At 36.7% G+C, this 27,966-nt stretch overlaps 1 protein-coding gene across 6 annotated transcripts in view; it reads right to left on the reverse strand.

Annotated features, from left to right (window-relative positions):
- The window catches only part of TNS3 (tensin 3), a 253,382-nt gene that overhangs the window by 134,075 nt on the left and 91,341 nt on the right, over nucleotides 1-27,966 (reverse strand). For 5 of the 6 annotated variants that reach the window (XM_088150078.1, XM_088150077.1, XM_088150079.1 and 2 more), the window contains 2 exons: nucleotides 25,121-25,232; nucleotides 17,646-17,683 (listed from right to left, as the gene is read on the reverse strand). In XM_088150078.1, coding sequence (XP_088006204.1) covers nucleotides 17,646-17,683; nucleotides 25,121-25,232 — 150 coding nt within the window. Of the gene's footprint in view, nucleotides 1-17,645; nucleotides 17,684-23,979; nucleotides 24,146-25,120; nucleotides 25,233-27,966 lie in introns of all 6 variants that reach the window. The other variant, XM_088150082.1, reaches the window with a different exon arrangement.

The following is a 27,966-nucleotide window of genomic DNA, read 5'->3' on the forward strand; positions in this document are numbered from 1 at the left end:
CATTGTCCATAGCTTATTTACCATTCTAAGGGTATCTGTGTAAGATTATATCTATATCTATATGTATCTATATATTTATATATCTATACATATATAGGAAGGACTTTGGAAAAGATAGGAGTGGATATCTTTATCAGGTGAAATTTCATAAACTGAAAAAGAGGCAGGGAGGGGAAAGTGGGATTTCCAGCATGGATATCCTCTTTAGTGATGGCAAGAAACACCTGTAATTCTTTCACATGCTTCATCCACTCTCAATGCTAATGGCTACTATACTGACTGTGGACAACTGTAATCTTTACAGTTAACTACTACCAACACCAAATTTAAATACCATATTTAATAATTCATACATTCAGCTATAAGTCAAGTTTTTAAAACCTTACAAATGGGACAAAACCCTGTATGCTTAGGTCTGCCTCTTTCAAAGCACTTCCTACTTTGATCTTATTTGCTTCCCTATCTCCATTAAACTGTAGATCTATATACAGTGGTACCTCGGGATAAGAACTTAATCCGTTCCGTGACTCTGGGCATATCCCGAGTTGGTCGTAACCCGACGCAAATTTCCCCATAGGGTTCAATGTAAATCCAGTTAATCCGTTCCGCCCTCCGAATTTGGTTGCACCCTGAAGCAAATTTTCCCATAAGGTTCAATGTAATTACCGTTAATCCGTTCTGGCGTCTGTGGACCACGTGTCAGGGGCGGGAGAACGGCCGGGCGCCGCAACATGCGGCACGGCAGGAAAAAGGCCGGGCGCGGCGTGGCACGGTGTGGCGGGAGAACAGCCGGGCGCCACATGGCGCCACGCAGCGGGCGAATGGCCAGGCGCCGCGCAGCGGGAGAACGGCCGGGTGCCGCGCCGCGCTGCGGGAAAATGGCTATGGACCACATGTCAGGGGCGGAAAAGTAGCCACGGACCACGTGTCAGGGCGGAAAAATGGCGGTACCCCGAGGCGGAGTTCGCACATCGAGGTAAATTTTTGCGGCCGGAGCTGGTCGTAACCCAAAAGGTTCGTTAGTAGAGGTGCTCGTATCCCGAGGTACCACTGTATAAATTTTGTCTTATATTTAAAGTGTTTGTATCACTGTTAAAATCTCTAGCAGAAATAATTTCATAAAAGAGGAATAAAAATGTACAGTTACCAGGTTCCATTATAAAACTAGCAAAGAAAAAAAGAGGGGTTAATGTTACTGTTCTTGTTACACGATTTACAAAATGATCAGAATGCAACCAAGAAAGCTGCAAAGACGACAGGTCGATCTCTACCCGCCCCCGCCCCCCACTTCAGAGGATGTTTGTAGCTACACTGCTAGGGATTGTCATGTATGCTAGATCAAAACATATTAGAGAATAGAAAGATGTTAAGTACACATTGATATCAATTACATTTTTATCCTGCTCTTCTAAAGAGCATTGGTTTAACTACAAGATCATACATTCACTAGTCAATTCTGACATAACAGGATAACTTGTAATGATAAAGATGGAGATAGAGACTCCTGGCAACTAAGCAGCCATAAACAGCGAAACAGCAATTAAATATCCTACTGCTGGGATATATTTCTAATATTACATTCCCTTAACGTTGATATATATTCCCAATATTATATTTATAGGAATAGGTTGAAAAACGCTTATTTCTTTGTTGCCTGGCATGCACTAAAATGTTTGATAATCCTATTAAGAACATGCAATTCTCAGGATATATGATCCCAAGCCCCTCACAAAAACTAACACACCAAGTTCTGGAGAGGGCTGGAACTGTATCCTGGGAACAGGGCATGGCTGACTAACTAGCTGATTCCTACAATCCCACAATGCAACATTTGTTGCAAACTATGTTTATGTTTTTTTGAACAAATTAAAGAGAATGCCACATGTGGCAAAGTAAGGAACAAATCTAACCTTCAACAAACACTCCATACTAATAACATATTAAAAGGCAGCTATGTCAGTATAGTACAGTACGGTACGGTACAGTACAGTATATAAACAAGCTTGGGAAAACGTATGTCCAGGAGCAGCTAATCTCACTTTCCTGTTGCATATAATACAGTGACATTGTAAGAAGTATGATACACAAACCACTTCCTTCAAATAAGATCTAACACATTTACAAAATTTCCAATGCAAAATATTCTCATATAAAGAATGTAAGAACATGTATTAAGTTCCTATAAATCAACAAGTGTTCACTAAAATACTGTAAAGAGATTTGCCTCAGCTACAGAAAATACACACGCCTGTACTAATAACTGGGCAATGGTAATGAAATTTGTACATATAACTATTTTACATCTTGGTGTTAAAACTGTTGATCTTCCTTGTTGATATAAAGGTTAATGTTGTTTTGCAAAAGCATAAACTAGCATTGAAACTTACTTGTTCTGAAGATAATTCTTGTATGAGAGGAGAAGTTCCAGATTGATTGGTGACCTAGTGTTTCTAGCCAAGCAAGCAAGCAAGCACAAGTATTAAAGGAACCTGAAAACTGGCCTTTTTCATTAGGTGTGTTAATTTAGAAAAATGACTGAGAACTTCAAAGCTTTGAACACAAGCTTGAATGTTGATGAACAACAGTGAAAATGACTTTCACTTTTAAGTATATATGCCTACGCGCACCAATACTATGTTTGCTCAAGGTTAAGAATGCCACCCTTTTCCCAAGAAAATGTAGATCTACTACAATATACTTGATAGCATGGTAAAGCTTTTAAGCAGGTTGAATTTACTTCAAAGCAATCAAATGCCAGAAACTTCCTAGCCAAAAAAAAAAAAAAAAGAGGCAATTTTAACACATTCAATTACAAGATTATTAGAAGATCAAAGTCTCTTCTATTAAGACAATTCCTAGTTTATCATTCAAAAACCACTCAGGTTTAAATGCTTGCAACCCACCCTTGTAACTATAAATTATGAACTGAGCTTTTAAAACAAAACTAAAATCTGCTCCTTTCCAATTACCATGTCTACATATATTGCAGGGATATGCCACTGTTTAAACATTAAACAGCCTTGTTATGCCTAAGAAATTTAGAATCATTATTATTTTTTCTGAAGACAATTACACCTGTCCTTTCAATAATGTGTGACCTGCATAAATGAGTAACAGAGATATTTTTATACCCAGGGTGAAAAATTGAAGTCTCAACACACAGGAACATAGGGCTGATAAAAACTAAAGGTTTTAAGTAGAATCCCTTCTCCCCCAAAGCTAGTACTTTCAACAGCAGTCATTTCCAAATGACATAAGAGCAACCAAAATCAACTGTGAGGTGTATCCATTGCAATCAAGCCTGTTTTCCTTATCCAAGGGTGAAGAAGGGTAAATTTCTCTCTTTCTCTCTCAGACACATAAAGTAAGTAAGTAAATAAAGGAATTATCCAAACTAAATGTTCACTTAACTCCCATAAGGAAGTGAAGAGTTGTTCAGCATGACCAACAACCCACAGTAGATCTTAGCAATCAAGCAGCACATAAGAAATCTGGCTATGGTGTACTAACTAGCCTGTTCCCTTTAGCAATTTAGAAAATACAGGCGAGCCTAAAAGCAGCAGCAGCCAATGCCACAGAATTTGTCAGCGGGATTCTTTTCCTACCTATCCAGGCCCTTAAAAATGTGTTCTAGCCTCTGAAATTCATCCAAGCAACTAAGCAGAGATAGCTGTCCTGGGGAATGCCTATCAGACCACCAGGTTCTTTATGTTACCTGAGAATATTCTAATGTTTTGTTTTGTTTTGTTTTAATGGACCAATTTAAATAGGAAGAAATAAGGTCAATATTTAAAAATGTTTCTCAGCCCCAAACTGCACAACCAAGTGCTTCCCCCCCCCCTTTTAGAAATGTTATCCTCACCCAGAAAGAAGACAAAGCTAAGTTACAGTAATGGTGAACATCCCAGGGAGATGGCTGGTGGAGCGGGGGGTGGGGGGGGTGGGAAGGTCAATGAGCAATGTCAACAGTTTTCATTCAGGAAACTGTATGTTTTGTGATTGGCTGGACCCACAATAGCAGTGATTTTGTGCATAGCCAAGCAATCTGCCATTTTCTGAAAGCATCCGTAATATGCCTTCTCAATTTCAGATGTATTGACAACACAATAATGTTGCCTATCTCTGGCCTAAGGAAAGAATGAAATATACAGCAACAGGGAGGGAGCTTTCTATCCCCAGTCCTGGGAGACTGCTCTGCAACAGGCTTCTACTGAGTTCAGTGCTTCTTTCTGAATCACTCTATTAACTGCAAATAACATCTGCAGTGTTTCTGCATATACCTTGGCTTCTGCTCTACAGTACACGAGGGCAGGAAAAAATAGTCCAACCTGTCAAAATCAGTACTGTGGGAGACAGAAGAGGAATGCAAGTCAAAATAGGTAAGGAAATGGTTAGAGAACTCCTAGCTGCTCTGAATGAGTTCAAATCTCCTGGACCAGATGGTTTACACCCCAGGGTACTGAAGGAGCTGGCAGATGTGATCTCAGAACCCCTGAATGAAATCTTTGAGAGCTCCTGGAGCATGGGGGAACTGCCAGAGGACTGGAAAAGAGCTGATGTGGTTCCAATCTTTAAAAATGGGGGGGAAAGTGGATCCGGGAAACTACAGACCAATCAGCTTGACATCAATATCTGGGAAAATCCTGGAATAGGTAATCAAGCAGTGGGTTTGTGAGCACTGAGAAATGAACAAGATGCTTACTAGAAGCCAGCATGGGTTTGTTAAGAACAGTTCATGTCAAACAAATCTTATTGCCTTCTTTGATAAAGTGATTAAATTAGTGGACCAAAGAAATGCTGTGGATATAGTATACTTAGATTTTAATAAGGCAGTTGATAAAGTAGACCACAGCCTACTTCTCGATAAGATAAAACAATGTGGGATAGACAGTTCTACTACCAGATGGATTTGGAGTTGGCAATGGAACTTAACCTATGTGGAAGGAAGTATTTTAGTGGGGTACCTCAAGGTTCTGTCTTGGGCCCACTGCTCTGCAACATCTTCATAAATGACCTAGATGAGAGGATTGAAGGGGCGCTCATCAAATTTGTGGATGTCACAAAGCTGGGGGAATTGCTCACACTTTGGAAGATAGATGCAAGATTCAGAAGGATCTTGACAGACTTGAGCATTGGGCCCTATCCAACAAGATGTAGTTAGTGGAGAGAAAAGTAAAGTTCTGCACCTAGGCAGGAAAAACCAGATGCACAGGTACAGGATAGGCAGTACCTGACTCAACAGTAATGCCTATGAGAGGGATCTAGGTGTCCTGGTGGACCACCACTTAAGTATGAGTCAGCAGTGTCCTGCAATTGCCAAAAATCCAGTGTAGTCCTGGGCTACATCAACAGAGGGATAGTATCAAGATCAAGGGAAGTGATAGCACCACTTTACACCACACTGGGGAGCCCACATTTGGAATACTGGATCCAGTTCTGGTCACCATAATACAAAAAAATGCTGAGGCCCTAGAAAGAGTGCAGAGAAGAGCAACAAAGATGATAAGGGGTCTGGAGGCTAAATCCTATGAAGAACGGTTAAAGGAACTAGGTATGTTTAGCTTAATGAAGAGAAAACTGAGGGAAACTATGATAGCAGTCTTCCAATACTTGAAGGGCTGCCACAGGGAAGAGGGCATTGATTTATTCTCCATAGCACCTGGTAGGACAAGAAGCAATGGGTGGAAGCTCGTCAGATGGAGATCCAACCTGGAAATGAGGAATTTCTTGACAGTGAGTGCTATTAAGCAGTGGAACAGCTTGCCTCCCGGAGTTGTGGATGCTCCAGTGCTGGAGGTTTTCAAGAAGAGATTGGACTGAGATGGTCCAATTTGTCTGAGATGGTGTGAGGACTCCTGCCTTGGGCAGGAGATTGGACTAAAAGATCTCCAAGGTCCCTTCCAATCCTATGATTCTATGAAACTACACATGTCAGCCAGAGCCCTTCCCTTTCATTGTTCTTAGCTCTAGGGGGATGATTCTGTGACTAGCTCTTAGGTATGATGAGAGATGTCATATTCCCCTAAAGTTTGAAGCCATGGAAAACCAAGATTTTTTCCCTGTATATTTCTTTTAGGGAATAACAAAGGAAAGTAGAAAAGGATGAATCTTTATTACAGTCAAAGGCCAGAGATAAAAAGTACATCTGAAAATAGCTAAAAAATCATTAAATAAAAGTAGTCTAATACAGGCAATTGTAATAGTTGGTATAAAAAGTATGTTACAACTGTAGAGATCTTTCACCAATTGAAGTCTAATTTTCATGGCTGCTGCACAGCATTTTGCTATGATCTGAGTTATAAATAATTTATAATCTAAAAAAAGGATGAACATATAAGTATTGTCAGATCGCCTGGGGTAGTGATGTAAAAGACGCAGGATATAGGCATTACGAGTATCTCCATAGATAGTACAATAAAATAACATGTGTTGGATTGTTTCAAATCTCCAGTTCTACATGGGCAAACACATTTCTCAAACAGGATTTCAGAGTATCCTCCTTATAGTAATGCCAAAGGCAAAATCTTATGCCTTGTTCAAAAGGAATGTATCTACATTCATTTCTTTACATGTAGTAAGTGGCATTGCTCAGCTTCAAAGTCTCTAAGGCTGTTTCTGAATCATAAACTTTTCCACTGCCTTCAGATCAAAAAAGACTTTTTAATATGCAATCCATAGTGATACAGGAAACCATTGCATACCGACATTGCATCTGTCACACAACACAAAGCTGTCATCAAATTAGGGGGTACATTCTAATGTTGTAATACATATAAAAAGGCCTTTCTTGTTAACAGTTGCTTTTCTGATTTTAAATGAATAGATCAGTAGCACAATTCAATAATTAGTAAAATATTCAGTCTATGATGTATGTGTGGAGGCTAGAGCAGGAGCAGATTGATTCATTATCAACTGGAGCCTCGCTTGATGACTGCTAGGCCAAACTTTACACAGAGTGGTGGACAGATCCTGTCTTTAATACAAACTCAAATGAAGTGGAGTAGTTTTATCCACAGATGTGAATAGTCACTATTCATATGTGTGGGGGGGGGGGGGAAGGCTCCTTTAAGACATCACAGGGATAGTGCTAGGGTTCAGAGTTTTGACTCTGCTAAAACAATAATAAAAATGTGATATATAATTGTCAAAAGTAAAACTAAAATGAAATTCAAAATTTGCAAATAGAAGCTCTTGCTTCATTTTGCCATTCTTCATTCTTCACAACTTCTACTTGGGTTTTTTTCTTTGGTCATAAAAAGAATGTGATGAAACCCAGAAACTAATTTGTATAAAAGAGAGTTTCATCAAAATTTACAGTTCACTGTAGGAGAAGGTCTTGTATATACAGAATAAATAATTGGCATGTTTGGAAAGCTATCATTTTGTCTATTAAATTAAGATAAAAAGAAGCAGTACACAGCTAGAAAAGTCAATCAGGTTGAATAGGTCCTTTTCTGATTGTTGTTATGTAGCTAATGTAAATACATTTCCTTTTTCCTTTTCAGTAAAAAAAAGTGTTTTTCATTTGAGGTCAGCTTGTGTGCCAAAGCTTATACCAACTTGGAAATCATGCCCCCTGCCTAGCAGCTCTTTCATCAGATATGAATATCATGTGTAAGAGAGAATATGCGTGTCTGAACATTTCCATCTAACATTCTCCCAAATGCATTCATTTAAACAAATCTATTTCAGGGGATGGCTGAACCCATATGGTGTAAAGTTAGACTTCTCCTTCCAAAACTCTTCTGTGTGTCTCCATATCTTGGCTCCAGCTCTACTTTTGGATAGTAGCTTTATAATTTCTGCTACCAATATACCTGGCATTACTTCCTGGCATCTACTTCCTGCCCCTCATATGCTTTCAAAATCTATGCTTACTTTCTGGTGATTAAAGGATCAAAATACAAAAAGTGAAATAATTGCAGAAGTGGCACTATTTGACCTCTTAGTATAGAGGCATGGGACTAGAGGACAGAGACTTTGCACTCCCGCCACCCTCCCAACCAATATCATGAGACAAAATCAATGTGTATTTTTTAAAGAAGTGAAAAACTTTTTAAAAATATGAAATGTAGAAAATGTATTAGAATTGCCCATATCACAAGCTGCAACTTAAAAGAAAATACAAGGCTCTGTGCAGACCACAAGATGGCATTACTCTGTTACAAATAAAAATTGTACACTGTAAAGAGAGTGGAATAGGATTATAAACAGAATATAATCACACGCAGCATGAGATAATTGGTAAAAGCTGGAAATCTATACAATTCTCCCACTTTTACAGAGATATACAAAACATCAAACTTTTAGCACAGAACTCATGAATCATGAAACTAGAGTAAAATTCCTTCTCTAGAACCAATTACATACTAGGATGAATGTTCTTTTTATACAGGGAATGAGAGGTCATTAGGCATGATGCCTCACAAAAATAAATACTGCCCCCCCAAACTTTGTAACATATAACGATAAAGTGACATAATTTTACTAAAAGTTACATTATAATCATTAGTAATAGCCAAACTAATCACGATTTCCCAATATCATTTCTTTGTCAGGATCACATTAAAGGATGAAATTAGCAATCATCAATGGAAATAATAGTTTTACTTAATGCAAAGAAGTAGTGTGTTATTAGATAGATTTCTTTTAATATGTAACATGCTACTAAATAAATTAATAATTTACACTGGAATACATGCTTCCCATGCTGTACAACAGTGCCTCCCTCTGTTTTATCTCTCATTCTTTGATTAAGAATCCAGAATACTGCATAGAACCTTTTATAAAATTCATTTTCTCAGCAGACTACTCCTTTGATCTTGCCATATCATTTGCCCCATCTAAAATATTTCTTTCAGGCTCTTTGAATAAATAAATGCAGCATAATAGAAGGCCAGACAGTTTTAGAAGTGAAGTTCAAAGCCAGAAAACTTTTTAAAAAATCAATGTTCCCCTTTGTTAAGCTGGAAATCTAAGTAACATCACAGAGTAAATCCCAGAGACATTTATAAAAGAACGCTTGAATACATAATTACAAACTGATTGTCTCAGAAACTGGAAAGGTGAACAATCAGGTCATTTCAAAAATTGTACAGCGACTGATTTGGATTTTCCACTGAACATACAGCAACACTAGAGAAGCAGCCAATCTTAGCTTTACAATTAATATATCTGAATGTTACAGGAATTTCCACATATGTTCACTATATTCACACTCTGTATTTTTGGTAAATGTACATGTAAATATAAAGATATTTAGATGCTTTTTGTTATTAAAGAAATGCTTCTTATGCTCTGAAAGAAAGGGCTGACTCCCTTTGGCAGGGCTAATTACTATGTATCTGCCTCACACTGAAGAAGGTAATCCAGCCAATCACACCAGAAGACATTAGAATGGATCTGAAAAAAGAAAGGGATGAACCAAGATAAAGATGCAAAGAATAGTAAAATTATATTCAACACTTAAGACCTGACTTGGAATACAAACTTCATTTAAATCCTAGAAGTGTGATAGGAAAGGGCAATCAAGGGATTCTTGCATGCTGGCTGGGTAAATCTATAAGAAGTATTGAGAATGTTTGTCTGTAGGAAGCCAAGAGCACATTGAACAAATAAAAAGAACAAAAGACCAATAAATGGAAGAGCAGACTGAACAAATATAACAGCTAAAATGAAGAAATTCACTTGCGTTTCAAATGAGGTGGAGACAAAAGAAACAAGCAGTCAGAAAGGAACTGATTGGGACACATAGAGGCATAGGCTATTTACTAAGGATGGGTGACTTTCACCCAAAGTCCCCACCTTTACATTGTTTTGAATATAGCTCTGCACATAAGAAGAGCATACTTGTATTTTGCAAATGACAAAAAAAGGTGGGGGGAAAGAGCAATTACTGGTGACTGGGACCAGTGATAATGTTAGCTTAATAGGAACTATTGTATAGTTAGCTTAATAGGAACTATTGTATAGTAAGTCTAAAGAGAAATATTCAAGTCCACATGTGCATTTTTGATTTTTGGAGATGTAATGCCTATTACATCTCCAAAAATATACTGGGCTACAAGACTCTAGTTTATTCTGAAAGCACAGCCTAATTTGCACCATTGTACAAATCCATGTAGATTGCGTCCTGTCCACTAAGTTTGCAGAGAGAATGCATAATTGCAGAAAAAACTGCTCTGAACATGACTTTTTTAATGCAATTTCATTCTCTCCACAAGCTTCACAGTTGTTCTAAATATTCATTCCTCCACATGTTACTGGATCTAAATATTACTGGTAATAGTGCAAACACTGGAGGGCCACTTATTACCAATACTTTAATCTAAACAAGACCCTCTTATTCGCCAATGAAAGAGAGGCAGTGCTGAATAAAGTACCTGTAGTAAGTTTCCCAAAAACATAAAAAGGTGGGTGGTTTAGTATGCAAAAGATTCCCCTTTCCATGAGTATGTAGCAATATGCATTATCTGGGTTAAACCACAGAACCATTGAAAAGTAGATATATTCAAAGCTTTTATTTTCCCCTTTCCAGATTTTCAGAGAAAACTGGGGACAGTAAAAAAAAAAAAAGAAAGAAAGAAAGAAACCAATAAAAGAGAATAAGAATGACCCAATGGATCACAGGGTTGTCTAGTTGACTGTTAACAACAGAGGAAAATATCTGTAGCTCAGGGTTGAACTATGTAGTCCTTGCTGCTCTCTGAGCTTGGTTGTTTGCTTGCAGGTGTTTCATTACCCAACTAGGTAACATCATCAGTGCTAGTGAGTGTGGTGTTTGCTCTCTGTTTATATAAGTAGCTTGTCCTGCCAGTGTTGGTGGGGGTATGGTTTTCTCCTTGATAGTGCCTTGATTAGGGTATTGTTTTCTGATTGATTTTTTGTCTGGTATTAATGCCTACTTATCTGGGTGTTGGCTACTGAGGAAGATGTGTGGTGGCCTTTTTGTTTCCTTCTCAGCTTTTTTAATTGTCTCTTTTGATGTAGCTCTATGTGTCTATTGATGGCTGATGTGTCTTCCCTTTTTGTAATTAAAAAGCAATAAAAATTTAACAAAAAAACAGAACAAAATAAAAAACCAAAATACTATTAATATTTGAAAAGTTATTAGTAGAAATACTGAGGACAATAGAAATATAAGAAGATAGGCAATTGCTCAACATTAAAATTAAATTTAAAGCTAAAATCAAAGGATTTTACACTGTACTAGCAAAGCGACATGTTACATATTTCCATAAGTACTGTATATTTTCAAGACAGTAAGAGAATTAAGAATATAATCAGCTAAAAGAAAGCTGCTTATTAATTATTTGTAGCTGAGGTTACTTTAGGTTTAGCTAGTATTCTTAAATAAGACTTATATCTTGCTATTTCCTTATATAATTATGTACTTCTTTCCTTTAAAAAAGGGCACTTGGTAACAAAAAGTAGTTTTTGTGTAACTGTTTTTTCCCCTTTTCTTTAAAACCTGAGTGAGCTTCCAGAAACAGTTTTTATACATTTACATTTTAGATGTTTGAAAATTATCTACATGCAATTAATGATAAAGAGATTTCTAAAACAAGAAAATTTGAATTGGTAAATTACTGGGAGTAGAAAAACAGTGTGCATTTTATACTTTTGTTGCCACAAACATCTGAAATTACACTCATATTTCACAGCTTTAAAGAACATTTCATGTTAAGGAAGGGGAAAAAAAGGATAGATAATACAAACCATAGATAAAAAGATAATCTATATTCCGCATAGATTATCTAGCCTTCTGTTCACATTGAATAACATAACTGATCAGTGTGAACAGAAGGCTGGATAATACATCAATGTTCTCAGTGGTTTTCCAGGAGTTAGAAGATATTAGTGCTTTGTGATTCAAGCTAATTATAAATTTTAAAATGCAACAGAACTGTATTCTTTGTTTTCAGTGAGAAACAACTGAATTTCATCTCATGGCTGTAGGAATTCTGGAGTTTGGGGGATGCATGAATTCCACAGGATGTATATATGTACTTTCATCAATTACTATTGTAAAAGGTCTGAAATGGTTTTTTAAATTACATGTCACCTCTACTACTGCTGCTTTCTTTTTATTGGATTTAATAGATAAGAAAAGAAGCTTGTCTTTGATAATGGAGCAAATAGAAAATATTTTGGCAATATGAAGCATGCATACGGGTAGGGAGCATCTATGAATTACTCTCAAGGAAATCTGGAAATTGCAAAGTTCATTTTTTTTAAATGGATCACATTTATTACTAATTTTTGCAGATACAGGAACCTGCACAGCATGCAACAGTACAAAGATCATCTTCAGAATTATTCCATGGAAGAAATTCACACAAAATTAAATGTTGTTGTGCAGCATAATCTAAATTTCTGGAATTGGATATGGGATAATCATAAAAAAAAAGAAAGAAGTATATATTTATTGTAAGTTTTAGCCTTGGGACAGGGTGCAATACCAATTGCTATAATAGATACTTTAATAATATACTAGCTTTATTGGTAAAAGTCAAAGAACTATGTGTTGTTTCTTTTGTCTTATGGAAGCCTAGCATTGCAGAAAGAAAAATTCACAATTTTGTTTTTTTTTTTTTTTAATGCAGAAGGTTTTTTACCTTCCTCCATAAGTAGACGGTGTGAAATAAGTCCTAAACCAACCTTAAACAATTTTATGCTGTTAACTAAAGACTCGAAGCTGATATTCAGACCCACTACTTAATTAACATCATTTATTTTAAGTGATTAAGAAATAAACTAGAAAGACAGACTGATTTAAACAGAGAATCATGCCTGTGTAGCAAGGACTATGCTATGGTAGGCTGCAAAAATACAGTGGTTTCTTACATGGGGAAGAAATACATTTTATTTATTTTTTTATTTTATTTGTTAATAAGAACAGAGGCACCCTATAAATGAATGATAGTTGCAGTAAAATTACTTTAACTTTAGCTAGCATTTCTGGATGAGATTTACTGTGATGAAATCATGTATGTTTTCTTCTACTGCTGTCATTTGGACAAAATACCCACTTAACACCTTTAAAGTTATCAGGTTTATTTAAGAAAATGTTTCTAAATAGTCAGTCCCTCTGAATCAAGGATAGATTTCTTTCTCTGGAAAGGGTGTTATGTTACCTTTCCGAAGTTATTAGAATGAAAAATATAGCAGATTACAGGCAGGTTTTTGAAACCTCCATTTCTATTCTATAGAATTTAGCAGATACTGAGCTGATTACTCAGAATTTTAACTAATACAATTACTTTGGATTATTTTATTTTTTTAGATTTGCTTTATTTCAGATTCATGTTTGCTTTTCTTTTGAAATGGTATAAATTGGAAACTGTGAGCTCTAGTCCTGCCTTAGGCACGAAAGTCGGCAGGGTGACTTTGGGTCAATAACTCTTTCTCAACCCAACTTCACCTCACAGGATTGTTGTTGTGGGGAAAACAGGAGGAGGAAAGAGGTACGTTCGCCACCTTGAGTTATTTATAAAAATAATAAAGGCGGGATAAAAAAATCTAAAAAAAAAAAATCAGCTTCATCAGTAAAACCAGAACATTTCTGTGAAGGGCACAAGCAATGGTAATATACTAAATCATCTTTCAGTGAGCAACCAAATTTGCAATCGAGGGGGGCTTCTTTGAACCAAGTTTTGAAACATGTATCCCATAATAACAATAAATAAAAGAAGTTCATACGAACATGATGCTGATTCTCCCCCCCCCCCTTTTTTTTTAAATTAATGGATTAGTCAGGCCAACTTCTGAAAAGAAATCGCCATTAGAGGCACATTTATAAATTGTGCTGTTTATAAAAAAAAGGAAAATAAACCTCAGAATGTGGGGGAGTAATAAATGTGTGTGTTTGGCAGTAACTCCACTAAACCAACTCGGAACAATACAGGAAGTTAGCCCAGAGGTGGTTTTCAGGTCATTAATACAGTACTATATTCCCTGGGGTTTGATGTAATCAGTACTCTGCTAAGATGTCTAGGCATGAGGCATGAGACCAGTTATCTTGAGCCTGTCCATAAACTAAAATAAATATATGCCCTATAGTGTACGTACTTTCAGATTTAAGTGATCTGCATTAGTATATGCGGTGAACATTCTTAACGCCAGGTTTCAATGGGATTGACATAAAGCCAGAGCAACAAATATTTACCCTTTTTTTGGTTGAGAAAATGTTAACTCTCACAAAATGCCTCCTTCTACTCTTGGCCAAGTCACACATTTAATAACCAAGTTATTTAATAATGACAAGTTCAGAAATAAAACACTGGACAAATTAATACCCTAACTTCTTCACAGGATCGGAGTGTCCTCGAAAAATCTTTAGAAATGATACTGAAGGGCAAATTCTACTGCAAAGCTTGTAAGTTGGCCCTCCTGATGCTCCCTACACCTTTTGCAACCAATCTCCACTCATTCATAAAAACATTGAGATGAAACAGGTCTCACGAGTTTAAATGGAGCTTACCTCAAAATTAAGGACAAAAATATAATTTTGCTGTATTGTTTCTGACTGGGAAGTAGAGAGTGGGTGAGCTCACACATTGGACTAAGCCAGGTACAGTAATTAAGATCACAATGGGATGCCATAGAAACTTGTTCATATATCATCCTGCCCCCGCCCCACTTTTCTCCCAAATTTGCATTATGTCTTAGCATTATGCATATGAATAAAGACAGTACAGTTAGGATTTTATGGCTCGCATATCAAAACAACTTGAATGGCCTTAGGTGCTAATTGAAAGGTTAGAGAAAAATCTATTTATTTAAAGGTGCAAATGAATGAATAGAATGTTATCTATTTAGTTATTTAATTTGTTACAGCTGGAGAAAACCAATTTATTTTAAGTGCAGTGGCAAAAATCAAAACATTATTATTACCAGTGCTGAACTTGGAAAACTTTATGTTTTATGTTTCAGGTGAAAATGAAAATGATACTATTTTGCCAACTTGCAGCAGTTTTTCATGTAACCTTATTTATTGCACTGCTACCAGACCTCAGGGTGAACAAATGTCTTTTTACTGACTAAATTACCAGGCAGCTGAAGAAACCAAAACTCTTTTTTCCCCCTTCCTTTCTCTCTCCCCTCTTTCTTTTTTTTGGCTAATCAAAATCATTTAGCATTACAACTCAGTTTACTAGAATGAAGAGCTCTGGGAAATTAAAAAAGGTAAGACTTCTATTACTGATTTTCTAGTTGCAAAACAAATAGCATACATTCTTAAAACAGCATATTTATGCCCATGTTATTGCCCTCCTTCAACAGCCACATACTCTAAAAATGGGGAAATTGACTATAAATACAAACTTAGGCCCATTATTGAGGAGAGCCAGTTTGATGTAGTGGTTAAGGCATGAGGCTAGAAACCAGGAGACCATGAGTTCTAGTCCCACCTTAGGCACTTAGTCAACTGGGTGATCTTGGGCCAGTCACTTTCTCTCTGTCCTGGGAAGCAGGCAGTGGCAAGCCACTTCGAAATCTTGCCAAGAAAACTGCTGGGACTTATCCAGGCAGTCACCAGGAGTCAACACGGACCCAAAGGCACACACACACACACACACACACACACACACACAAAGGCCCATTATTGGACCATGATAACATACATACATAAAATAATTTAGGAACAGTTCTCTCTCCTAAAAAACGTTTTGATGCAGCCAACTTTAAAACAGTACTCAGCAACAGTAGATAAACAACTAGATGTAAGAGAATACTGAAATTCACTTAGGGCTTCATTTTCCTAAGGAGAATATTAGCTCAAGTTGCTTTTTCTCTCAACAATCCTGCCAAAATACTGATCTTCCTATTTGTTGCCATTGATATGAAAAACTACTTCCTGACATCTGTTCTGAATTTGTAGATTTTAATTTTCATTAATGCCTCATATTCTATTAATGCCTCCTTCCTCAAAATCCTATTGAAATTATCAACACAGCAGCTCTAAAATCTTCAGCAATCATAAGCATTCCTTTGGTTCTGTGTTTTTCTTCATTAAAATAATATAATATGTAGCCTAATTTTTTTAAACATGTTTTTTAGGATATGTGCATGGAGGTGTTCATGGAGTGTTTTTTTTTTTAATGCAAACAGAGAAGATATGAATAAACAGAATGCAAATGCTGCAGTGTAATGCCTTATAAGAATACACACAGGAGTAAAAAAAAATAATACTCAAAACAAATGTTCTGTTTTATACATAACTAACTTGTTAAAACTGCTTGTTTTTGTAATTATTTACCATAGAATTTACTGCATTATTCTCACTACAATATAACTTGTTTCCTTCATAACACTCACTTGTTATGTATATATGTGTATGTGAGACAGAAATACAACTAGGTTATTAAAATGCAGATATATCTGTATCTATTAATGTTCTAAAAATAATTTACAAGGCTGATCCTTTTAAAACATTTCTGATATTTCTTGATACTTTGAAATGCTTATTTAGACATACAGTGTCTCAACCAATTGATGCTAGATTTGACTGTACTCTCTAAAGTATTTGTCATAAATTTTAAGGGTATTAAATATTAGGTTGCTCTGTTTTATTTTATCAATACGTTACTAATTTATTTTTCACATTATTTTCTTATGTGGACATTTATGTGCATTACCATAGATGTTTTAACTATGTTACTGTATGTTGATGTGGTTATCATTAGAAGCCTGAATAAATTGCAACTGTGTACAAAGTTGATAAAAAAAATATCCCACAAATCTTCAGATGCAGAAAGAGTGTACGTCTGGGATGACTGCATGGGAAATACATATGGATTAGCACAAGGATGCTATTACTAGATTCCAGAGAATGTATTTGTGGCAATATATTTTTAATTATTTCAGTAATTAAATCTCTGTATTATATTCATTTAAAATACTACAGACTGTTATGTAATCTCCCAATTACATCTGGGTTTCACAGTAAGCTGATCGTTATTACTTCTAGTTCCTCTGAAATATCAAGTAGCAGTGGAAAAACTTGGTATAAAGTGTAATCAGAACCAGTAGCCCAGGGACATGGTTGATTCCTACATAGGAAAACAGATGCAGATACTGAAAAGTCTTTGTCATTCTTTGTCTCTACACAAGTAGTCCCTAGTTTAAGAATGAGTTCCGTTCCCAAGGTCTGCCCTTAAGTCAAATTTGTATGTAAGCCAGAACAGTATTATTGTATAGTACTGTGTAAGTAGTATTATGCAATGAACTCAAACCATTGTGTATTGAACTTGAATCACTGTGTATTTAATTCTAATTTTGCTACAATAGGCTCCGTTCTTAACTATGACTCGTCTGTAACCCAGGCGTTCTTAACCTGGGGACTATCTGTACCACAGCTCAGAAGAAAAGGCTCTCTCTGATCGTCTTACAAGGCTTCTGCCAGTGTAGGACTATGGTTAACAAGTTGGACTAGTCTCAGGAGATCCAGGTTCAATTCCTTCCTCAGCAGGGAAGCTTACTGGGTCACTCTGGATTAGCCATTCCCTTTCAGTCCAAACTACCTTACAGGGTTATTGTTGTGAGGAAAAAGGGGAGGAGGGAGTGCTATATACAGCATGCTGAACTTCTGGAGGAAAACTGGAATATAAACATCGTTAATAGTAGAGAGAGAGAAAAAAGCTTACCTTTGGTTCACATTTCCTGTGGCAAACATATTTGCAAACTAAGAAAAAAGAGAAAGAAAACATGGATTTACTCTAATACCACACATATAAATAATCTATCCTCAGATTATTCTTGTACGTTCAGTTCTTAAAAATGTCTTTCACTGAATACTGTAGATTTTCAAACCAATACAATGCACACATCTTACCCTTTTCCTCTGTTTTAATCATATTAGTAATTCTGAAATGTATTCAGAATCCTTTTAAAACTTTCCTATGTGCTTTTTTTCCTATTTAATGTTAATACCTGAAATAACTTTCAGAAGGATCAGCTAATACCACAATTGCTGACTATAATCCAGTATTTTTAAGAAAGACACTCACATGTATCAGAAAATAGCCAGGGTAATTAAATTATAATTTACTTCCAATGAAGCAATTAAAAACTACTGAGTCTCCTCAAGACCAGACTGAATCACAAGTTCTTCCTCTCAGGTGACCATGAATGATATAATCATACGTCTCAATCCAAAACTAAAATTGCTTTCACAGCACTCAGGAAACTGAGTTTAAGGAAGCAGTTTAAAAGTGTTATCTGTTGCAATCCTTATTTAGAAGAGGAGATTCCTGAGCACCAAACCAAAGGAAAAAAAAATCCCCAAAGCATTCACTAATTGATACTTGAAGTGACCCGCAGATTTTTAGCAGAGCAGGTTCAAATAATACATTAATGTAAATTCCTCCTTAAGAATAGCCTTCCTTAATTGGCCAATTGCATAATATAAAGGAGGCTGTTGTCATCTGATGTGTGTCACAAGGCATTTGTTTTCAAAGGTTTATACAGAGGTTCCATTTAGCTATCACAGTTAAGAATTTTATACTGGATCTATACACGTATTCTGTACACATATTGATGTGCACTGATTGACACACATTGATTGTACAGACATATTAATGCATAATTTTCCCAAGCTTTGGTCCGCAACCCATATTGGAGAATGATGACATAATGTTAAAATCCTAGGGAGGGTACACAGAGATCAAAAGTTGTGAACAAACACTTCAGCAACAAACCATAATGTGTTAGCAAATATAAGACTTAAAATGTATATTATTTTCATCTAATCTTAGGAAAATTCAAAAACTTAGCAAAAAATTCTACAATCCAGCAGAAAAGCTGGTATACCTGCAATGAGTGCATTACATTTTAATTATCTGACTGTTAATTGTACTGTGACTGAACAACCCATTTGTACCAAAAGAAGAGATGAGACTCCTCCAGCATTCAGAAGGTGGGAGGGATTCATCAAGGAACTTAAACCCTTTAGTCCCACCAAAAATCACAATCAGGATGAACAGCTATATGGTTCACATACAGCACATATGGTTCAAACCCATGTGTTTCTGAGTACTTGATATTGCTATGATTCTCCAATTCTAGACCGGAATGAAAAGGCTTATGAAGAGGCACCCTAAAGTTTGTGGGGGTACTGGTTAAGAGATTTCTGGGGAGGGGGGTCTTCCTCTAGCTACCTTCCCATTCTCCAATCCTCTACACTAACTTTTATTTGATGGCTACAGTGGCTCCCACCTCCAATCTCCTCCTTCCCTCTTGGTCCGATTGACACACCCATTCTAAAAGTGCCCCATCACTACGGCCTAGCCACACAGCAACCCCAATGATTGAAAAAAGAAATCCTTCTACTGCCCATGCACCAACAAGTGCAACAAGTTCAGCTGTTTGCCACTCATATTTTGAAAACTGTTTCTTGAAGACAGCACACTGCTACTGCAGGCTTGACTAGATGACCAGCACCACAGCATGCCAATGCTGCTGGTATCAGGAGGAGGTGGTACTTTGGGATCTCTCTTGACCAAAGGCCCTGGAGTAATGTCTTTTTGTTTGGCTCTTTAGAGTTCAGACTACAGTATGTTCAAATGTCACAAATAAAAAAGTGGACAGCCTTAAAATTGGAAAAAGGATCATTTGAATACACATCCTTTTTTTTTTTTATCATTCTAGTTCAACAGAATGGGAGGGAGGGAGGGAGGGAGGGAGGAGTTTTTATTTATTTTTTTAGGTCCTAAGGCCATGGCCATTAGGAAATCACAGACACTAAGAAAACATGGCTAGTCACAGTGAGCTAAGACTGAATGAAAGAACTTCAGAATATATGCACTGGCCTAGTTTCAATTCTGTGTCAATGAGTTTTTGCTAGTGAAAAATTGTTCTTGAATTATAGTTTCATTACTCTATTCATCTGCAGATTCATCCTTCCTTATTCTGCTAGATACCAAAATAAACCTACTATTCAAATTAGCATGAGAGGCTTTATAGAAGATCAGCAGTTTTCACTGTCATTTATATATCCATTGTCTTGCATATTTAACATCTTTAGTTTATGTAGACTAAAAAGCCTTCAGCTGCTATATACTTAAACATATCCTATAGCCTCCATCACATTTTGGCATTCCAGAAAATTTATAGTCACTGTTTAATCTTGGGCATGACTTTTTTTCAAGAAGGACATCAACTCTTTAGAAAAACAGGTGCATAGCTCTCTGGCCTGACTGCACAAAAATGTGTTTGTTTTGCTAGATCTTTATCCCACTTGTCATTCAGTTGCTCAGAACAGTGTACATAACTGCCCCTCCTCTCTTTCGTCACAACAGCCCTATAAGGTAGTTTGGGCTAAGAAAGAGTCACTGGCCCCCAAATCACTCAGTGAGCTTCTGTGGCTGATGGTTGTCTTGAACACACTTGATATGTACAACATTCTTTATTATACACCAATTAGAATAATATTTACAGGGGAAAGCATAATTATAGAAAAAGAATGCATGACTTAATGGTCAAAAGAATTGAGTAAATATTCTAAGCTTTGGAATTTTTCCAAAGAAAAGACTGATGATGCATCATTCATTTCTTCTTTCAACTGTGGCCTAAACTAGATCATGTCTCCTCATATTAACATACTAAAAATCACAGCTAATCTCTTTCCAACAGAGATAAGTCTCTTTGAAGTCAGCCAGCAGTTTTAATCAATGTCACCCACCAGCAAGACGCCTGCATTCCACACATCCGCTCTCTTATCAAGTAATCCAGACCTTGCCAAATTTCTGTCTTAAGGTTTCTGGCAAAAGTTCCAAGGAAAGTGGTCTCTTACCTGCTGACAGGAAAGTATACAGTAGGTAAGGCTATATTTAGTCAAACTGCTGTACCTCAAAAATAAACTCTCCATGTCTTGTGGGTTGTATATTTTAACTTTTAATAATATTTTAATTTTTAATAATGATTGTTTTATATTTTTATAATGTTTGTTTTTATATATTTGTTGTTTTATTTGATTGTTGTACATCACCCAGAGTCACTCCTTGTGAGATGGGCAGCCGTATAAATTTGATTGATAAATAAATAAATAAACAGTCTCAAGAAGCCATTGAATCAAATCATCATTTATTAAATTTATACTCCACCTTTCTACTTACAGAAAACTATTATTTTTAAAATAATAAAAAGTACAAAATATGTAATGAAAATAAGATCATATAACTACAATCAATATAACTGAAAGTCAGTTTAAAAATCAAAACTTGCAATTGTGCCGTTTTCCTCAGTACTGGGAGAGTAGGGCCAAGTGCACCTCCCTGAAAGACTTTGGGAACTGCAGAAGATGGTGAAGCTTCGGGCAGCAAGGCATCTTCAAGGGCCTCTCCTGCTGATCTTAGGCATTGGGCAGGTTCAGAGTAGAAGAGGCCGTCTCTCAGGTCCTTGGCCATTTAAGGCTTTAAAGGTCAAACACCAAGGCCAGGCAAGCAGCCCACACTCAGCACAGAGATAGGCATCATGTAATCCCTGTATCATCCTGGTTAATACCCCAGCTGCAATATTTAGCATCAATTGCAATTCCTAAACAATTTTCCAATTAGCCAGGTGAAGAGCATATTGCAATAATTAGGGCAGGGTGGATAAGGTTCTCCTTGATAGTTCCTGGCCCATTTTCAAACTCAAATATTTCTCTTGCTGGCTCTACCCCCTACACCAAATTTGGTCCCGTTCTGCTTTCAGAGAGTAATCCCGTGGTCAGATGGACAAACAGAAATGGAGATGGCAGACATTTCACGCCCTTTGCATAATTTTTTCCCCAACATTTCATTGGATTGGAAAGAATAGAGACATGCCAGAAGGCAGCAAGGGCAAACCACTGCCAAGAAAATGACATGGATGTATCTATGGAGTTGAGCTCCACTTGAGGGATTCTCCTTTTTACTGAACTAAATCTTTGCCTGCCTGGCATGGCAGTCCCCAGAAACTCTTGCATGCAGCTTTGAAAGATACCCAGGAAGTTTTTGCAATTCTTTATGGAAATGAACATTATGTTACTTATCAATAAGAATACCTACTTCAGCCAAAAGAAACCAAGTAGGAAAGGGGACATATTAGCTAGCTTTATGTGGGCTTCCATCTAGACACAAAATGCTAATGAAACGCCACTCTAAATTCAGAAATGTGATCATAAAGTCTCAAAGTCCTTAAACTCCCCATAACCTTAGATCTAAAATGACTTCCGGTTGCAAAAGTTCTTATAAAACACCTTGGCTGAGGGCTATCTTTCCAGTCCTTAGCTGATTTTGCACAAACACTAACAAGAAATCAGTACATTCCAGACACTCATTCTTGTAGCACTATTATCAGGAATAGTGTAATTTTTTGCACAATTTCCTTGTCCCCTTTAGTAGTAACTATTTTCCTCCTAAGGTTCTCATTCAAAGCTGCAGCTTACAACTTGATGTCAGGAAAACATACGCTTGCCTTTGCAGGATGTGGTACTGGAATCTCATTCTAGCATTGGGGGGGGGGGACAGGCAATGTTATGATGTTTCTAGAACAAGGAGAGGCCCTTTACAAAGGCCACTTCAAATTCCAGCACTTTCTTACATCTCCAGAAAAGGGGGGGGGTAAGGAATTACCTTATTCTCAAGTTTTTAAAACTGTCATCTACTCACTCCTGAACATTAAAAATGCCTCCCTACTTTTGCAGTCTCGTTTATGGATACCAGCCTCTCCTAGAATAGCAGCATCTATTCAAGCTGATGGAGATCAAGTTCTCACTATAAACAAGAAGACAGATTAAAAGGAAAAGTGGAGAAGTAGAATGGAAGCTTATAAGGTTATACATGCTGTGGAGAAAGTAGATGGAGTGACATTTTTCTTCTCTTTCTCATAAATCTTAAACATGTTTTTTTTTTAAACCAATTGGTAAGAAATTCAGGACAAAGTAAAAAGTACTGGTTATCTGGTGACAACCTTAACCGTGATAGCTACTATGGATTCCAGGTTCAGAAGCAGTGTGCCTCTAATCATTAGTTTCTTATGGACTTCTCAGACCTCTGGTTGGTCAAAGAAATACTAGATTAGTATTTAAATTAGTGGTGGACAACATTTTCATTGCTAGGGGCTCTACTGATTTTTATTTTTTATTCTTTTCAACCATCAATGGACAAGATAACATTATTCTACCTTTTGGGGGAGGTTTCAGCAGACTATGGCATACAGGCTACCAGAAAATAAATATAACTAGTTAAGAAACTTGCAGTTGATAAGAAAATGAGAGAAAACTTCATTTGCTAACAATACACATATGCACATCATATCAAGCATCCTCTCAATCCAATCTTATACATAATTACTCATTGGAGTAACAGTTCCATGCATACTTCTTCCATAGGAGTAAGCCCTGCTGACTTCTGTAAGATTCACTTATCAACAACTGTCTCGTCAGTCTAATAGGTAGAGTTCTATTCTCCACCTCTCAGACTGTAGTCTTGCAAATGCTGTTATCTAATTCCTCTATGTGCTACAGTACCGGACCTTATTTCTATCTTACTTGTGGAACACATTCCAACACCATTCTGAGACCACAGTTGTTCTGCTCCTATTTTTCCAATTCATTTCACAGTGCTCAAGCAGTTAGCCAGAACAAATAATGAACATGGCCCTGCTTGACGCCAAATTCAGCTTGTCGCATGTAGGGAGAAGTGCTGACTTCATCCTGGTGTCCTCAGAATCCACAGATTATCCCCTTGTAATCTCTCCGCTCAGAAGAATATGGCTAGAGTTTCAACAATAGACCTTCTAAGAACTGCAGTAAATTATTCCAAGGAAGTAGAAGAACTTTAAGGTCAGATCCTACCAGTTTCCCAAAAATTACAAATGTTTCTGAGGCCTTTGCTGAGATGACATATAACCCACTTAGTGCTATCCAAAGTCCTGATTGCTGTTCATTAAAAGCTACTATTTTAATCTGTCCACCTTTATTTTAATTTTAATCACAAAATAAACAGTTTAAAATACCTTAATTTGCTTCTCCATTAGATTTGTATATGATTTAGCTAATTGGATGATGATGATGATGATGATGATGATGATGATGATGATGATGATGGTTGGTCACACAGTCAGCCAGATTTTTAGACTGGATTAGGCATTCTTATCCACCTATCGAGTCTTTCCCAAGGACCTGGGATAAGCAGATGTTGTTTGGTGGTGTTAAAGGTATTGTCGCAGGATATAAGCTGTTCCAAGTAAAGCTGCCTTTTGCAATTGACTGATGGTGATTTTGTCAATGCTGATGGTGTTCACGTAGTGCTCCAGATGTTTTGGAATTACACCTAAGGCACCTATAACTATTGATAGTATCTTTGCTTTCTTTTGTCATAGTTGTTCCACTTCCATTTGCAGGCCTTTGTATTTTGTGATTTTCTCCAGTTCTTTCTCTTCTATTCTGCTGTCTCCAGGTATTGCAATGTCCACTATACAGATTTTTTGTCTTTCTTACCAACAGTTCTTAAGTCTGGGGTGATTATTATTATTATTACTATTGCTATTGCTATTTTGACCTACTTTACTTTGTAGTAAAATTAAAAGTACCATGTGATTTCTAGTCTTCCTGTAGGCATGGGAGCTAGCTGAGTGACTTTGGGCCTGTCTTTCTTTCAGCCCAACCCAGCTCACAGGGTTGTTGATATGTGGGAAATAAGAGGAGGGAGCATTATATATGCTGCCTTGAGTTGTACAAAATAAAAGCAGGATATAAATCAGTCAACTAAACAAATAAATAAGCTTTTTCTACTGCATGCCAAAAGCCCCAGCTTCAGCCAAAAATTCAAACAGTCAGAGAATCATTGCCATACTCTTAAGTCCTGTCTTCCACCTAAGGCTGCAAAATATGTCCACTGCTTGCATAAACATATATTCTAGACCAGGGTTTATATGTACACACATTCTGATATGCAAGTAAGTTCCTCCCACACAATCTGTCAACCTGTTTTTTGTGGAGACCCGCTCAAGGAATTTATTCTTATACAGATGTAAACAAATCAGTGCAAGACCACTGCACAATGAAAAGGTTAAAAAACCAGACTTTAGCATTCAGTTGAGAGTTTAAAATGCTCTGCTATTTAAAGCAATACAAATGCAAGACAGTAAGGCTCACCTCTGCATGAAACGCCATTGGAATCAATTGTCTGTTTGCAGATGTTACAGGATTTGGCTGTCTTAAAGTTTTTACTCTTGAATATATGAGAGTTTGAAGTTAAGTCTTCTGGCTGTAAGAAAGAAAATGAAACAATTTTAAAAGTAGTTAATGATATATTTAAACTAGAAAAGCTGGTGAAACAAATCTTAAAACAACTATAACATATACAAAGTAATGCTTTTAACTGTATCAAAATGTATCAGCTACAAACATATTTACAAATTAAAAGGATTGCCTTTTTACTATTTACTTATAGTAAATAACAATACATTTCATTCGCATAAGATAGAAATAACAGGACACAAGGAAACCCTTGAGGTTTGCAGAAGTACCAAGAAATCTTCTTTACAAGATATGAATAAGAAATGAGGAATAATGGCATTGTTTCAGTGATTGAGTTCATGGCATATTGAGTTCATGGCATATTCAGAAGAAATGGGAAAAGGATCAAGAATGTGATGATGGATTCCTTAAATGGAAGCATCTATCTTGTTACATCCTGCAAATTTTATTGGAAATCCCCCTTACTGTGATGAATAACAATTTTATGTTTTAATAAACAATATTGTTAACAAGTAACTTTTTTTGAGAAAAATACAGGGAAGAAGGAAAACAAATGCCTTCCCTCCTCCCAATTTTCTTTCTTTTCTAACCTTCTCTAACCCTAACCTTAACCATTATTAATTTTTCACACAGTTGGCAACAGGAAACCATTGCAGATTTAGGACTGTACAAGTAGTCCTTGTTTAGTGACAATTAAGACCAGCAACTTGGTCATTAAGCAAAGCAAGTGATACTGCAACTGTGCTTATGATCTTACTTCAACTTTCCTTTGCTTTACAGACCTGCAAAGGTCATAAATGCAAGGACTGGTCATAAAGTTACTTTTTCATTACATTGGTAACTGAATGGTTGCTAAAGAAGGCAATTGCTACATGAGGGCTACCTGTATTGGTTGTGAGTCTCAGAACAGCATAAAGATCTACAGGGTCTAGAGTCAAGATGTCACATCTGGCCTACATCTGGGATGGATGGGTAGATGTAGCACTGAGATTTCTTGAAACCAGCTAGGCAAAAGGAAACAATGGAAACTAATTTTTTGATGCTTTGTGCATAAGGTTCATTAGAAGTAATATGAAACTTCTTCAGAACTCTTGTTATGCCAAGTCAACAGTAAAAATGCTTGGCTCAAAATTACTGCAAGGACATGCTTAGGGCTCAGAGTAGCCCAATACAAATTTTCACCTCAATTGATCTGGCCCACAGCCTTTATTTTTTTTCTGCAGAAAAGCACAGCTGTTGTTCTTTAATCCAATAACTTTAATCCAATAAAAGGGCTGCTAGTTTTCCATCTTTAAAAGCAACTTACACATCATTTCTTTTTAAAAGTTTCTCAAAAGCAATCCCCTCTAGAGTGAAACCCTGCATATTTCTATATGCCTAGATTTTATTTTTTGACAATACTCACCTACAAAATTATTCCTATTGCTTTTTAGAATCAGGCTATTGCTGTGAAGTAATACATACAAGCTGAAACAAAAAGCCCATGTAAACATAACATGAAGCCCCCATTTCCAAGCAAATTATATTTATATGCCTGCGATTTTGGGGGAGTTATATTTGCCTTTTTTAAAGTTTGCTTATCCTCAAAATCTTACATAGGCTGGTTATATTCAGTATGCTGCTAAACAGAATAAACAACCTAACCCAGTTGATGTTTAATAAATGTACTTAATTATTAGCAACTACCGAGAATAGCTTGTTATGAACTCATGAAGGAAATGCACCATTTCAAGTAAAAAATTAACAGTTTTACTGGCAACCCCAATGAAATACTGAGACTTCAGGTTTGAAATAGGTCTGTGCTATTGTGCCCCGTCTGTTTTGTAAGATGACAAAAGCATTACAGAAGAGAGATGGGAGGTGGGGGAAGCAAAGCCACCCAATTAAAACTACTGTACATACATTTGTGATAGCTGGCAGCCATAACAGCACCTAAACAATTAATCATTACTTAATGTATTTCATTAGAATATATATATCTAAGCAGACAGATATATAATATACAGGCAGTCCCCAGGTTCAGAACATCCAACTTACAAACAACTCATACTTACAAATGGGCTGCTTATTACTACAAATGGCAGACAGCATTCTCCTTCCTCAAGCTGACAAACTGCTGAAGCCACACAAAGTTTTCATGAATCGCTAAAGCCTCACATTTTTAATATACAGCCTGTTTTCAGCAGTTGTTTCAACTTACATACAAATTTCAGCTAAAGACTTTGAACAGAACTCATTCTTAACCCAGGGACTGCCTGTATACCATCCCTCATATATACTCTGCAACTTTACAGAAGAAGTTGTAGTTGGACAGTTCCCCATCCCTTTATTTCCCTGGAAGCTTAAGAGCTGCTTAAACAGATTCTGACACCACACCAGGCTGTGATTAAGATACATTAACCTTCAACAAATTATGGTAACAAACTCTGGGTAAAATACTCCTCCTTACCTATCAAGTGACTCACAGCCTTGTTCTGGACAATACTAACCTTGTTTAATTCTGTCAAGGGGAATTTAATGTATCATGCAAATATCATAACCCAGTCAGTGGGAAATGAGGGCAAGGGAAATTAGCCCCAGATTATTTGAGCACTTTATCCCAGTCAACCATGTCTTGCAAGTAGGCTGAAGTGGGTTCACAGGAGATTAACACTCACATCTGAGGCAAAGTTATAGAGCAGTTGTCCTCTAGGTAACTTAACTCTTTTTTACTTTTGGTTTGTATCTGCAGCTACACAGGA

Source organism: Python bivittatus, unplaced genomic scaffold (genome assembly GCF_059951505.1).
Source record: "Python bivittatus isolate LINGU-HERP-01145 unplaced genomic scaffold, Pbiv_v1 ctg000610_np1212, whole genome shotgun sequence".
Taxonomy (NCBI): domain Eukaryota; kingdom Metazoa; phylum Chordata; class Lepidosauria; order Squamata; family Pythonidae; genus Python; species Python bivittatus.